The 16439-nt window shown below is 42.5% G+C and overlaps 1 protein-coding gene across 1 annotated transcript; it reads left to right on the forward strand.

Moving 5' to 3' along the window:
* The first annotated feature begins 9331 nt into the window (after positions 1-9331).
* On the forward strand, positions 9332-11402 carry LOC124648893 (indole-2-monooxygenase-like). The gene is made up of 3 exons (XM_047188577.1): positions 9332-9835; positions 9923-10357; positions 10697-11402. Exons 1-3 carry the CDS (start codon positions 9332-9334, stop codon positions 11324-11326), a joined length of 1569 nt encoding a protein of 522 aa, XP_047044533.1. The 3' UTR covers positions 11327-11402.
* The last annotated feature ends 5037 nt before the right edge of the window (positions 11403-16439 follow it).

The raw sequence follows: 16439 nt of genomic DNA on the forward strand, positions 1-16439 counted from the left end.
AGCATGGAGGACAATCAAATAGTGTAAGAGATAAAGAGTTACTCTCATTAGAAGGTTCACATGGGTAGCTAATCCATTCTTCCTCCTTTTGTTCGTCGCTCTCCTCTTCTTTTTCATCCAATGAGCTTTCAGGTTCATCAATTTCCTCCTCTTTTTCATCCAATGAGCTTTCAGGTTCATCAATTTCTTCTTCCACCGATTCCTGCAAATTGTGAGTGCATTCTTGTGCATTAATGTGTCTCTCTTTATAATCAAGGAAATAAGGATTCCTACTGTAGCATTCTATGCAAGAATTAAGGATAGTAGAGACATAATCTTTAAGGCCCTTACAAACAACACAAGTTTCGTACTTCTCAACCATGAAGGATTCTATCTCGGAGGCTCCCATAAATAAGACAAATTGTTCTACCTCCTCGAACCCATAATGAATATAGCAATTCCGATTATAGTTCTTGATTAAAAATTCCTCACTAAAGCCACATTGAAATTTAAGATGTTTAGTATCCTGTTGAGAGCAACAGTTTATATCATGGTATTCAAGCAAGATTTTAGCAATTGTATTCAGTTTTTCTATCATAGCACTCATTATTTTACCAGTTCTTGATTCTCTATAACAATTATAACATTCTATAAGCTCCAAGTAAGTTGTAGGTTCTCCCATAACAGCAATTTTTAATTTTTAGGTTTTTCAAATTTTTATGGATTTTTGGGTATATGAGGAAAATAAAACAAGACAAAAAGTAACTAGGCAAAAGTAAACTAAGCAAAATAATACTAGATAGAAATAAACTAAGCACAAATAAACTAGACAAAAGTAAACTAAGCAAAACAAAATAAAATAAAACAGAGAGAGATGTAGAGTGTACTCCCCAGGTGAACTTATGAGTAGAGCTATGCCTCCCGGCAACGGCGCCAGAAAATAGTCTTGATGACCCACAAGTATAGGGGATCGCAACAGTCTTCGAGGGAAGTAAAACCCAAATTTATTGATTCGACACAAGGGGAGGTAAAGAATACTTATAAGCCTTAACAACTGAGTTGTCAATTCAGCTGCACTGGAAAAGCACTAGTAACGGGGGTGATGTGAAAGTAGCGAGTGATATGAGAGCAATAGTAACGATAACACGGACAGCGAGTAATAGTAGTATGAGAGCAATAGTACCGGAAAACAGATTGACATGTAGAACGAGTATATGATGATGAAAGATGGACCGGGGTTCCCAGCTATCTACACTAGTGGTAACTCTCCAATAACAAGTGTTGGGTGAACAAATTACAGTCGGGCAATTGATAGGATTGAAATAGCATTAAGACAGAATATCAAGATCATTAATCATGTAGGCATGTTTTCCAATAATAGTCGTACGTGCTCGCAATGAGAAACTTGCACAACATCTTTTGTCCTACCAGCCGGTGGCAGCCGGGCCTCAAGGGAAACTAACTGGATATTAAGGTACTCCTTTTAATAGAGTACCGGAGCAAAGCATTAACACTCCGTGAAAACATGTGATCCTCACATCACCGCCATCCCCTCCGGTTGTCCCGATTTCTGTCACTTCGGGGCCATTGGTTCCGGACAGCGACATGTGCATACAACTTGTAGATACAATCTAAGCAATAAGTATAGAGCTCAAATCTAAGATCATGCCACTCGGGCCCTAGTGACAAGCATTAAGCATAACAAGATTGCAGCAACAATAACTTCATAAACTTTGTAGATAGACAATCATAACGTAACAATCCATCGGATCCCGACAAACACAACACCGATTACATCGGATGAATCTCAATCATGTAAGGCAGCTCATGAGATCATTGTATTGAAGTACATGGGGGAGAGAATACCAACTAGCTACAGCTAGAACCCGTAGTCCATGGGGGAACTACTCACGGAGCATGATGGAGGCGGTGGCGTTGATGGAGATGGCTTCCGGGGCACTTCCCCGCCCGGCAGGTGCCGGAACAGAGACTTCTGTCCCCCGAATTGGAGTTTCGCGATGGCGGCGGCGCCCCTGGAGTCTTTCTGGAGTTTCGTCAAGAGTTACGGTGTTTTTAGGTCGAAAGGGATTTTATAGGCGAAGAGGCGGCGCAGGGGGCACCTGGGGGCGCCACACCATAGGCCGGCGCGGGCCCAGGCCAGGCCGCGCCGCCCTATGGTCTGGTGGCCCTCTGGCCCCTCTCCGACTCTTCTTCGGTGTTCTGGATGCTTCCGGGAAAAATAGGAGGTTTGGTCTTTGTTTCGTCGAATTCCGAGAATATTGCCCGAACAGCCTTTCTCGGAACCAAAAACAGCAGAAAACAGAACCGGCACTGTGGCATCTTGTTAATAGGTTAGTTCCGGAAAATGCATGAAATCATCATAAAGTGCAAGCAAAACATGTAAGTATTGTCATAAAACAAGCATGGAACGACAGAAATTATGGATACGTTGGAGACGTATCAATCACATCTAAGTTGTGAGCTATCTTAAGTTCTGGCCAGTATGGTAGATGATGTAAGCTGACTTTCAGGTGCCATGTTGGTTCACCGGGTACAGTTGCACGCTTCCGCTTTCTACTTATTGGATTTTTCCCATGTTGAAAATCCTTAACCCTTTCTACCTTCTCAGGCTACCTCTTTGGGTGTGTACTTCCTTGGTGGATCTCTAGGCTCAGCTTTATCATTGAAAAGTCTGCTTTTCCTGTATGGGTGACCTTTATCAAGAAATCGCCGATGCCCAATATATCCAATTTTGTTTTTCAAAAATTCATAGCAAGGATTCTCATCGCAATGCACACACGCATGAAATCCTCTTGTGCTTCGGCCTGACATAGTGGCATATCCAGGATAATCATGAATAGACCAAAGAAACGCAGCATGCAATGGGAAATATTCCTCTGTGCATGCATCAAATGTCTGCACACCACTCCATAGCTGCATCATATCTTTTATCAGTGGCTGCATAAATACATGAAAATCTTTCCCTGGGAAATACTTTCTGGGGATTAGCAATGCCATCATGTAATTCGATTGATCCATGCACATCCATGGTGGGAAGTTGTAAGGAATCACAAAAATAGGCCACATACTGTAAGGATTACTCATACTTCCAAAGGGACTGAAGCCGTCCGTGGCAAAACCTAGTCTTATGTTACGAGGATCTTTAGCAAACCAATCAAACCTGCCATCAAAGTGCTTCCATGCCTCACCATCAGCAGGGTGCCTCAGTACATTGGGCTCAACAACCCTCTTCTCTTTGTGCCATCTAATATGTGTCGACATTTCCTTTTTAACAAATAGTCTCTGCAACCTTTTAATTATAGGAAAGTACCTTAACACCTTGTGAGGGATTTTCTTTTTTCCAGTAGGGTCTCTATATCTTGATAATCCACAAACATGGCAGTTCGTATCGTCCTTGTGATCTCCCCAAAATAAAGAACAATCAAACTTGCATGCATGAATTGTCTCATAACCAAGCCCAACATCGGAAAAGAACACTCTTAGCATCGGCATATAATTTGGGAAAGTCCACATCCGGCAAAGCCGTACGTAAAAGCTGAAGTAAGAGATCAAATCCTCTGTTTGTTATCCGGCTGTATGATTTGACATGAAGGAGCTTAATAATGAACGACAACCTAGTGAAAGAGGTGCATCCCTCATAAAGTTCTTTTTTCGCTGACTCAATTAGATTAGCATACAGATTTGGCAGGTCAGGACCTTTATTTCCAGCACTTGCAGTTCATCGATCATACTAGACGAATCATCAACATAACAATCACCATTGTCTTCCTCTTCATCGTTGTCACTATCATACGCACCATCATCTTTTCTATCCCGCCCTTCGTCATCACTAAAACCTTCCCCATGTCTAGTCCATCTTGTATACGTCATGGACATACCTGAACAATTGCAGTGATCCTCGACTACTTTTATATCTTGACGTATCAGATTTAGGCAGTCCTTGCAAGGGCACAAGATTGGTTCATCTGTATTGTCCAAGTGTTCTCGCGCAAACTTGATGAAATCCCTAACACCTGCCATGTACTTTGTTGTGAACTTCTGGGTGCCATCGGTTATCCAACTTCGATCCATTGCCTACAATTCAGTTAAGAATATGCCAACGTTCTTCGTAACAGATCTTCACAACTCGATTAAAAAATCTAGACCTAGCGAACAATCGGGAGAACTCACCGATGATGCGTCTCGCCGCCTCCACAATGGAGCCTTCACGGATTTCTTCTCACCTCGACGAGAACCCTAGTCGATTCGACTGTTAGCAAGATCACCTAGATAGGCCGTGTCTGCTAGCGGCGCGACTTAAACGAGGCACCCGCGGCCGACATAAATATTAATAAGGAAATTATTATGTCGTGACATCTAGATCACACCATTGAAATAAATATGTAGAATAGACTAGTTACAGATCCAGATCAAAACTCCATATCTACCTTAGCGGTAAGACTCCGTGTCGGTCACGCCAAAGCCCTGGTTCGATTCTTCCAAACCACAATTTGTACTTAACTAAATATGTTCCTGACAAGTGGGTCACGCATGATATATAAAACTAATAACACTTAATAAAGTAACTTAGTATTATTTCGTCACCACGATCTTTGATTTCGTCACCTATTAACAGACACGATGGAAGCCCTTCCCGCTTGGGTAATGGGTGACGATTTTTTGTTGACGAAAAATCATACCGTCAAGCATTACCTTAAATGCTTGACGAAAGATGAATTCGTCACCTATAAGGACACATCCATGACGGTATGCATTTTTGTCACCAGGGTTTTCGTCAACAAATCCCCCATATCTTGTAGTGCGCAATGCAGATGTGGAATGATTACTACAATGTGTAGCCTGTGTCTTACTTGGAGTCTTGTAATGTAATATTCAACTCTATTGTGTTCTTCATATTCTAGTCTTGTAATGTAATGGTGAACTATGTGTGTTCTTCATCTTCTAGTCTTGCAATATAATGGTGAACTATGTGTGTTCTTCAACTTCTAATAATGAACTTTGTGTACACTTTCTACTCTTCTTAGTAATATATTTTGTATTCAGTTGGTGTGTTACTTTACCTGAACTAGATACGCAAACAAAAGGGTAGTGCGGTTTAGTCCAGCTCCAGCACAATGGTAAGAAGAAGCAGTCTCCTAAGCAAGGAAAAAATATTGGTACATGGAATTATCCAAAAGGTATTAAAAATATATTGCTAATGATCATTCATGGTTTCATTCATGACTTGCTAATGGATCATTTTGTGTATGCCTGTGTAGTTGCAAAGTCAAGATAACGATGGGACACTTTGTTGAGAAGTTCCTTTCAGATTCTCCATGAGCATGACACCCGTACCATAGAGTTCAGAATGGTTGGAGTGGTGAATTTTGTACATCAATGGTGGACATGTTCCACCAAAGAAATCAACATTGTTATCTCTTGTCTTGTTTGCGTGCTACCGATCGATCAAAACCAATGCCATTTGTTGACTGGCTAGAGATAGTTAATGTTGGAGATAGTGCTCTAGAGACAAATAATAATAGATATTTATTATATGTCAAATGTTTATAATTGATTTTGTTCCATTCTATAATTGTATTAAAAGGAAATATTAATACACATGTGGTATTGTAAACAAACAAGGAGTCCCTAGAAAGCACACGAGTGCATAACTAGTTCATTGAGGTCAATCGTTGCTCGAGGTTTTCCCGATCATGGACATACATGTCATGGAAAATGAGGTTATATCGATTATAAATGATATGATTGACATACCCATAACATAAGTATTGTAACACGATCAAGTAACATTAAGTTCAAATTACGATTTTTAAGTGTGTAGTGACTTAATCATTATACCGTGAGCTCGTATCTAATCACTTTCACCAAAGGATGCCTTGACTGCATCAATCGTCACACTGTAATAGGGTGATCAAAAAATGTGTAGTTGGGTATTCCAATGGGATGGTTGAGGGGTATGGATCAATAGCGGGATTTGTTCGTCCACGCAATGGAAAGATACAAAGGGCCTACTCGGTGAGATTACATCCATGAAAGTTGCGCACCGTATGACTAGGTCATGGGGATGAAATTACACACGAACGAGTTGAAATAGCATTGTCCGTAACGATACCATACTAGGTATTGTGATACCAAGGATCATGTCTCGAACGAGTGCCGGTATCGAATGAACAAAAGGAATAAGACTCAATGCAATGGTTCAAACGACGATTATATCTTTGTGGAATGCACATAGATCACCATGGTTATCTAGACCCCCTAGTGATTAATGGAACGGAGATAATGTCTCAGATCATGTCTGTGTTATTCCCGAACCGTAGGTAACACACTTAAAGATTCAACAAAACTAGAGATAGTTTTTGATTCATCGGAATTGAGAGAGATATCCGGAATAGGGTTCCGGTATTGTCCGAAAGGTGTTCGGAATAGTTTGGGAGATGTCTCGGACAAAAGGAAATTAAAGCAGATGTCTAATATATTAATTAGATGAGTTAATATGTTAAAATATAATTAATTTAAGAAAAATATGTTTTTATTTAGTTAAAAAGGGCACTCCTGGGGGGAGGGGTGAGGGAGGGGCGCTCGGCCCGGTTGCCTCCCCCTTATGAAGTATTGCCCCCCTTTGCCCCTTATATAAAGAGACCATAGGGGAAAATTAAATAGAGAAATATCTCTCTCTAGTTTTCTTACTATTGTCAATGATGTTGTCCTATTAGCTTGTAAGTGTGAAACAAACAACTTGGTTACTATTTTTCTTGCACTTTGGTACTTTGATTATGTCTATAGGACGCCGGCCACCCTGATCTGTGGGATGTGCTGCCAGCTCAGCCACTCCGGTACATCCCGCTGCCTGATAGGTACTACCCTATTAGGAAGAAGAACATCATGATATGGCCTACTCCTATGTCTACCTTCGTGCTGAATCGGGTGTGCGAGTTGGTGAAGGAAGGAACGACTGGAGTTCGGGTCTTCAGGAACCATGACCTGAAAGCTATTGTAGAGGTTGTTCTCAAGTTCACCGGCCGTGAAATTGGTGTGGACTAGCTCTACAACCATCTAAGACACTGGAGAGCAAGGTAGGATCATGTCTGCAGGCTGAAAATGCTTGAGGAGGTATGTCGGGTGGAGAAGACATCAGCAATCATGATGGAGTATGATGCAGACTATGCCCACACCAAGGTTAGATCAGTGCACCTCATGTTTCACTTGAGTCACTTTAGAATGGAGTATCTAAACTCTAGAATGTATGGCTACTTCATTGCTGTCTTGAAGCTGAGAATGGACAAGATGAATGATGTGCAAATGCTAGGCGTGGTGGTCATATTAGAATTTTTTTTTTGTGATGCATGTGCAAAGAGACACATATTTTGGTGATGATGAATTGAAGATGATGGTTGTACGTGCCATGGGACACAAGGCATTTGGTTATGTGATCTGTTCATGTCATCATTTTATAAGTGGTTATATTGTTGCTGCCATCTTTGCTACTAGAATGCTCCAATATTGTTGTCATTTTGATGCTCCAATGCTCCAATATTACTGTTTTTTTTTTTGCAATTTCTCATATTACTAGCTAATCTATGATGCTCCAGTATGCTCCAATTTTGTTTCACACTCAAACCATATCTAGTTGAACTATACACTTTATATTTTCCTTTTCCTGCTAATTTGTTACAGATAGCTATGGCAGGCCACGGTAGCTGCCAGGTATGCTGTTAAACGCAGGAATCTACTCATTAGAGCTTTGTGCAAAGAATTACCCAAAGACTCACTGATTTGTGCAAAACGAAATTTGAGTGACTGACTGTGCAACGTTCTCCTCAAAAGTTGCTGGTCTATGAAATTTCCTCTGTGACTTGTTACCTAAAAAAATTAATGTTTGCTAAGGTTTGTTGATTTGCCGGTGTGCACTAATCAGTGGATCGTATGAGATAAGGTTTTATGGGGATTAGTAGGGATAACTTTCTAGAGGATTGGTCCACAAATACTCCACTACCAAACAAGGTCTTAGTTAGTCCATTAGGCTATCATAACACGGGTTTGTTCCGTCTTCGGTCGGGCTCGTCGGTCAATTTAGAAGTCGTTATTATTCAATTTCATGCATGCCTAGTGGATTAGAGATGCGGATTTAGAAAAATACACTAAGATTTTAAAAAATGAGGATAAACAGAAATTAAACTAGCTCAACACTCTAATACAAAACATGTCATTTAGAAATAAGTGCGAATTTACAGTTTAGTGGGGATTATCCCTACTAATTTCCAAAAAAAACTCTAGCACCAAACAAAAAATCTGTTTAGATTTAGACTTAAAAATCGAGCTCATCAATCCGTTTTACAAGTGTATACCTGTCGCTCGTATTTCTGCCCCATCTCCACACAAAATGTCTATGGGATGGGTCTTATTCACGACGTTTCTTTCGGAGTATGAGGAGTGAAGTTTTTTTCCTATCCCGACGGCAAAATCTCACAGAAACCTTCCCGACCGTACAAAAGTTGAGTCATTTTCTTTCAAGGTATTTCTGTTTTTGATGTACATACGAGAGCGTTGTGCATACGTGCAGACATTTCTCGGCTCCTATACGTGTTCCTAATGAATGGATCGCGGTGACCCTTATCTCAAAGAAAAAAACCGCTCAACTCGTGTGGAAAAAGACATCTCCTAGCATTTATGTGGTGAGCAAGAAACAAAATGTGGTTGGAGGTTGTTAGGTGGGTAGTGACACCTTCAATTCACGAGAATTTAAATCACAGATTTAACACTTTAATGTCTTATTAAAAGGCGAAATATTCTTCAGTTGGACACGAACAGAGTGTGGTGAACCTTATCTCAATGAAAAAAAAAATTGTACCGAGCAATGGACACACTCAGCTACGTGTGGAAAAAGATACCGCATAGCATTTATGTGGTGGGCAACCAAAACAAAATATGGTTGGATGGTTAGGAGCGTAGTCGCATCTCCAACCCACTAGAATTTAAATCTCAGATTTGACACTTCAGTGTGTCATTAAAAGGCGGAATATTTTCAGTTGGAGGTGAGGTTTCTATCGACAGCAGCGTTCATGGTGACTTCGTTAATCTCCGGACTCGTCAGATCAATTTTTTTGACTCAGACTCTCGAATGTACTCATAGACGTAGGTTCTGCATTCATGCGTTTATATGGATGAGTATATGTGTGTATGTATCAGTGGCTATGTCTATTCTGTGTTTCCAAAACAAAATGTAAAAAAAAAAAAGGTGTGGGAAAAGAGATGCAGCTATAAAAGCTTGCGGCTTCTCTCTAATCGATCTAGCACGCCACAACCTAGCCAACTTAGCCGCTCCCTCCCGATGGCTCCTTACGCAGAGATTGTGTACCAACTGATGCATGAGACACCTCTGCAGCTGCAAGCACTGCTACTGCTCTTTTTCATACTACTACTGCACCTGGCCACCATAACCAGCAGCAGAAACAAAGCAAAGCGTCTGCCTCCTTCCCCTCCGGGGCTCCCTGTCATAGGCCATCTCCACCTCGTCGGTGACCTCCCTCATGTCTCCCTCTGCAACCTCTCTAGGACGCACGCCCCCGACGGCCTCATGCTCCTCCGCCTCGGCGCCGTCCCGAACCTCGTGGTGTCATCCCCGCGCGCCGCCGAGGCGATCATGCGGACGCACGACCACCTCTTCGCGTCCCGCCCGCCGTCCAATATCGCAGCGTTGCTGCTGTACGGGCCATCGTCGGGCATCGGTTTTTCCCCCTACGGCGAGAACTGGCGGCAGGCGAGGAAGCTCGTCACCACCCACCTCTTCAGCGTTAAAAAGGTCCAGTCGTACCGCGTCGCCCGTCTACACGAGGTGACTAGCACATACCAGCGTACAGCTTCACGGCCACCCTTCGATCATGGCTCCATGACAAACTTTACACAACCTCTTCATTTACAGGTGAAACAGGTGATGGCAAGGATAAGCGAGGCGGCGGCGTCCAACGCGGCCGTCGACCTGGGCGAGACGATGAACGCGTACGCCAACGACATGGTGTGCCGCGCCGTGTCGGGCAAGTTCTTCAGGGCGGAAGGCCGGAACAAGTTGTTCAGAGAGCTGGTCGAGGCAAACACGGCTCTCCTCGGAGGGTTTAACCTCGAGGACTACTTCCCAAGGCTAGCCATTCTCAATAGGTTCGTCTCCAACAAGGCCGAGCAGGCCCACAGGAGATGGGACGAGTTGCTGGAGACCATAATCAGCGATCACGAGAAGAACTCGATGCACCAAGAGAACGGGACCGGTGAGCAAGAAGAGACCGACTTTACCGACGTGTTGCTGTCGGTTCAGCAAGAGTTCCAAGGTATCACCAGAGACCACATCAAGGCCATCCTAATGGTGAGTAAATAAGTAATCTCGGTTTTCCTAATTTTCAGTTTAACTCGCTTTAAGTCTCAAGTCTCAGTGGACTCCCAAACCGTTGGATCGCGTCGATTCCTTCATGCCATGAGTTACAACACCTTGCACATGCGATTGCAACTACAATTTTGCTACTTGTACATAGATCGCAACTAGATCTTGGCATTTTGGTTCCTCTGTGGTCCATGATAGTTATAAGTTTTAACGTGTATTGCAACGTGTCGATCACTGATAATTAAGTTAAACAATGAGAAATAGATTTCCATACATATATTTATGTTACGTTCGCCATCTTAATTTTTAATGAACAACATACAGGACATTTTTGCCGCGGGCACGGAAACATCGGCTTTGGTCTTAGAATCCGCCATGGCCGAGCTCATACGCAATCCTCAACTCATGATCAAGCTGCAATCGGAGGTAAGAAACAACACTCCCAGGGGACAAGAACTCGTCGAGGAAGAGAACCTTTCCGGCATGAACTATTTGAAGGCCGTGGTGAAGGAGACACTCAGGCTGTACCCACCGGTGCCACTCCTTCTCCCTCACCTGGCCATGACTGACTGCGAGGTTGACGGCTACACAATCCCTGCTGGAACACGAGCCATCATCAACTCGTGGGCTCTCGGCAGATACCCTGGCTCCTGGGAGAAACCAGAGGAGTTCGTGCCAGAGAGGTTCCTCGAGGGTGGTGCCACAGCAGCGGTGGACCTGAGGGGAAAGGACTTCCAGTTCGTGCCGTTTGGGGCTGGCCGGAGGATCTGTCCTGGACTCAACTTCGGGTTGGCTACAGTCGAGATCATGCTGGCGAACCTGGCGTACTTCTTCGACTGGGAGCTTCCGGCTGGTGTGAAGAAGGAGGACGTCGATATGGCAGAGGTGTTTGGCCTCACGGTTCGTAGGAAGGAGAAGCTCATGCTTGTCCCCAGAACCCATACAGCCGTGTGATCGGTGTATAGTGTGCATGTGCCGTAGTTCATGCTTGCGTGTGTGCTCATGTTCACATTTGCATACATACACGATGTTGATGAACTGAACATAGTATGGTTTTACGTTTGAATGCAATATACGTACCTTTCTACTACATTTGATTTCTTACAATAAGTACTTATTCAGTCCGTTGAAATCAGATGTCATATATATATAAAAAATCATCGGAGATTGTATGCAACCAGAAAAATCGTTTTACCGAAACATGGGACCATTATGGAAAAAAAATTATGTTACAACTAGAGCACATAGTAGGGTTTTTTTAATTTTTACATTTTAAAACAAATTATGCAATCATCGGAGATTTTTTTTTTGAATTTTTACATTTAAAAAAAATCGAAAAGGCGATCGCGGGGGGATTTGGGCAGCCCTTAGTAGGTGCGCCATGCCTTGAGGTTAGCGTTTGCACGGGTAAAGACCAAACCAATTTGCTCCTAGTAACCTCCTAGGATGCGAAGCCACTTATCATAGCCCTTAGTAGTGTGTAGCGCTCCCTAAGGCACTATCCTATGTAGCTTAATTCCACTCCTATTGGGATCTTAAGCTTGCCAAAAGACATTTGTGTGCTTCGTCCGAGCACACATCATATTTCAATACATGTTCAAATTGAAAAATTCAAAGAATCATACAAGTTCAAATTGACACAACCACAACATCATAGAAGTTTAAAAAAAGTTTAACATAGTTTGATACAACCATCTCCGAGAAGTTCAAATTGAAACCAACTTATACATAGTTTGATACAGGAATCTTTCTTTGCACCTCCGGTTCATCCACCTCCTCTTCATCCTCCTCAAATTTGACCTCCTCGGCGGCTCGTCATTGGAATCAACGAGCGCCTTCTTTCCTCGAGAGGCATAGTCGTCCGATGTGTAGCACCAAATGCCCTTCAAGGCTTCAACATGTAGACGGAGCGGACATTCTATGTGTAAGCCTGTAATTGAAAGGACGAGATGTCGCCTAGAGGGGGTGAATAGGCGTTTAAAAACTCTTACGGATTTAGCTTGTAAGAATGCGAAATTCAACTAACGTTTAGTTTACAAGCACAAACCTTAAAATATGCTAGGCTCAACTAAATGCAACAACAATAACTAGAGCTAAGCAAGATAGGCACAATATATATATGAACAACAAGTGATAGCAAGGTATAATAAGTACTTCAACCTCGATGGCTTTCATAAAGGAAAGTAAGCTCAGGTATAGAAATAACCGAGGCATGCGGAGACGGAGATGTATTCCCGTGTTCCCTTCCTTTGCAAGAAGGTACGTGAGGTGGGGATCCCAAGAAGAATTTCAAAATGCCACGAAGGCTCACCTTCTTCTCCGAGCCAAACCCACGAAGGATAATGTTCATTTCCTTATGGTTAGCTTTTTCTCCACTCCGGAGATGGCAAGCTTCACAATCACTTCACAAGCTCCACAAAGGAGAAGCCCGGGCCTCTTCACAATCTTCCATGAAGAGGTCATCGGGACAGCAACCAAGCCAACTAGGAGGTCAGCCTCCAAGAGTAACAAGCTCACGGTCTCTCACTCGAACTAATCGTGGTGGAGAGCTCAACACTATGCAATGATGTAAAGAAAGAACACCAAAGGTGTTCAAATCCTTCACACTCAAATCCCACCAAAGCAACAAATGCTAGGATGAGATTAGAGAGGAAGAACAATGGAGGAAATCAACAAATGACTCCAAGATCTAGATCCCAAGAAATCCCCTCACTTAGAGGAGGAATTAATTGGATGAGGTTGTAGATCTAAATCTCCTATTTCAAATCCTCCAAAAATATGTAAGAATCATAGGAGGGAAGGGAGAGGAAGCAAGCTCAAGAAGGTTCAACAATGGTGGTAAAAAACGTGCTTAAGAACCTTAAGAACAATGGGGAAGAAGCTCCTTTTATAGCCCCTCAAAAATATGACCGTTTGGGCTAAAATCGAGCCTGAACTCGGCAGGACCGGAATTTTCGGTAGCCAACCCGGCAGGCCAGGCCAGCTACCGGGCTGCCCGGTAGCAGCACTGGGTATACCGAGCGACATGCCGAAAACGCGATAACTTTTACATCCGGACTCTGATCTCGATGATCTTTGGCTCCTTGGAATCACGACAACGAGCTCTACAACATTATGCATAGAAAAATCATAATCCAACCATTGAGTAAGAAAAATAATATAAAAGATTTGGCCTATCTATAAAACATCAAACCGATAGAACCTTCAAACATGAAAACGCGATAGACGATGCATACGAATTCCGTTTTCAATGAATTTGGGCTCGTTGTAAAGCTAGCAACAAGCTCAAGAACCTCACACATAGAAACAACAAGAAGGAACAAGATTTATGGAATTCAAAGCATGCAAAGGGTTAAGCTCCCTAAGACGATGTGATCAAGTTATCCAACCGAAAACCCCTCTTGATAGTGCGGCTATGTATCCTATAACCCGGTCTCTCGATAACCACATTGAGACCAGTAAAAGGAAAACCTAGCAAGGTCATACCTTTGCCTTGCGCATCCCTCTTGATCTTGATGATAACTCTTCAAGCTCCACTCAAGCCGGAATGCCTCACTTGATCATTGTTGCTTTGTGAAGACTCACAAATGTTGCCCCATACACCATGATGGGATAGCTCCATTGATGCACATATTCACATGTCCATTATCACCAAATGGACGGCAAGCTTCAAGCATATGATCCTGTTGAGATGCTCAACTTGAACTTGCCCAACTCAACCTTGATGACGATTACCACTTGATGTCATCCTCTCATGGGCTATATAAGATCTCAATTTTGAAGCATGCCCATGAAAAGATACCTAATCCACATAGACAACACAAGTGAACATATATGATGGGTTAGTTTATGAAGCATAATTAACAAGGCTTACCATACCCCATGACTTCATGTGGCACATTCTTCATGCTTCATGTGTTGACCAAACTTGAATCTATTTTTCGTTATTTGTATTGGTCAACCTTGTATCTTCTCATGCTCTATGATAATATCTTGAGGTGTATAAAGAACTCTTCATTTGTTTCCATGCTCTAAATATTAGTCAACCATAGCTCAACTCATGAGCCTATCATGACATCGATTTAGAGCCATATCTTGAGTTCTTCACTTGGAATCAAGCACTAAAGATCTTGATCATTCATTGCTTAACACATAAGCTAGAGCATGGCTAATGTTGAGTTCCACATAAGAACTTCATCTTCATTTCTTTTTCTTGATCATATCACATATATGACTTCAAATCGATGATCTTGATGCCGATTGTCAAGGTATATCTTTTATCATCATGGCATCCATACTTGAATCCAGCACATGGACTACAAGTAGTACCTATGGAATATTCCTTCATATAAAATTAATGAAAACATTAGTCCATAGGGGTTGTCATTAATTATCAAAACCACACATAAGGGCAATATACCCTTACAGTAATGTCATGTCGTCCTCGCCCTTACAAAAAAACAAGAAATCCATGCTGACATTGATTCAAAAGTGCAAAACTGTGGTTTTCAATGTAGAATTGGTTCAACGCCTTATTTTCTTCCACATTGGCCGAGGACCCGAGGTAATGTCCTCTACATGAGGTGAAGGGTGAGGTAGTGAACCAGACCGAGAGTGCGACGGTGTTGCAATCTCCGGGTCACATCAGCTAAGAAGGTTACTGATGTCTACGGGAGCTTCTATTCTTGTAGACAGTGTTGGGCCTCCAAGAGCAGAGGTTTGTAGAACTCAGGGAGGAAGAGGTCAAAGATATCCCTCTCATGCAACCCTGCAACCACAAAGCAAGAAGTCTCTTGTGTCCCCAACACACCTAATAGGTCTACTAGTTCGGCAAAGAGATAGTGAAATACAGGTGGTATAAATAAGTATGAGCAGTAGCAACGGTGCCAGAAAATAGCTTGCTGGCGTGTAGTTGATGGTGGTAATATGGTGTCAACACCCGGATTTTTAAGTCCAGATGCCTATTATGCCGTACATCGCAATCCCAGGAATATTGTTGTTGCGAGACATAATAGTTGAATATCATAGAGTCATCATTTATTACAACACATAATCGTCTTACAAAGGTAGATCACATGATCCAATATTACAATAATAGTTGATCTATCGATCAACGAACATCACAAATAGCGGAAGCGAAGTAGTAGTGGCTATCTAATCCACAGGCCAACGCTTGACGTCAGGAGCGGTCCTAGTTGTCTTAGACGTCCTGCTGTCCATCTTCCTCGTCTTCGCTGTTCACCTTCATAGTCTGGCCATTTGAATAGCCAGGGACAAAGCCATGAGTACTTTTAAAGTACTCGCAAACTAATACTAGTGTAAGCACTATCAATTATAGTAAGGGGATACTAAGCTCTAGGTTTATTTGCATAAAGCCAAGTTTATTTCATAAACATTTAGAAAAGACTCTTCATTTGCTAAACTAACTCAAGTGGGAACATTTGTGTCATTCCCACAACTCGTTGTGATTCAAGTCAAAGTCACCATTCACCTTTCAAGTTCAAGTCACAAGTCATATGTCACATTTTTGAAAATGGTCCGATGACGGAACAAGTATGGCCTTTCCAATCGTCCGTAACCGTGGACACGGCTATTCGAATAGTTCTACACTCGCGAGAGGTCGTACGCTTGTGCCACAATATTTGCAATAATCCGTCAGGGTTAACTGGCCCTGATTTACCATACTCCGTATGCGGACTACCAACCATAACCTTTCACTTACATACTCTAGTATGAGAACCTCTCCCCATGAGCTTGGCCTCCCGGTGAAAACCGCAGTCAACCCGGGAACTGCACAGGGCTTGGGCCGGACATTCACCTCATTCACGTCATTTCTCATCAGTTCCTTTTGTTGTAGAGGCAGCCTCCAGCCTAACCCCGATGACGCTTGTTTAGAGGGAACCCATACTAAAGCACATAAATTTCTAGTTAAGCCCTTACCCATTTTGGGTATTGTGGGGGTACTTTCAAAATTGGAACGGTATCGCATCCGAACCCAACCATCAGTTTTATATCAAAAATCACCATCTTCTCTTGGTCGTATTCACCTTCAAAGTCATTCAATTGA

Source organism: Lolium rigidum, chromosome 4 (assembly GCF_022539505.1).
Source record: "Lolium rigidum isolate FL_2022 chromosome 4, APGP_CSIRO_Lrig_0.1, whole genome shotgun sequence".
In the NCBI taxonomy this organism is placed as follows: domain Eukaryota; kingdom Viridiplantae; phylum Streptophyta; class Magnoliopsida; order Poales; family Poaceae; genus Lolium; species Lolium rigidum.

Coding starts and splice junctions, on each gene's coding strand:
- LOC124648893 (XM_047188577.1), top strand. CDS start 9,332: ATGGCTCCTTACGCAGAGATTGTGTACCAACTGATGCATGAGACACCT. Junction 9,836..9,922: donor GCGTCGCCCGTCTACACGAG/GTGACTAGCACA, acceptor CTTCATTTACAG/GTGAAACAGGTGATGGCAAG. Junction 10,358..10,696: donor ACATCAAGGCCATCCTAATG/GTGAGTAAATAA, acceptor AACAACATACAG/GACATTTTTGCCGCGGGCAC.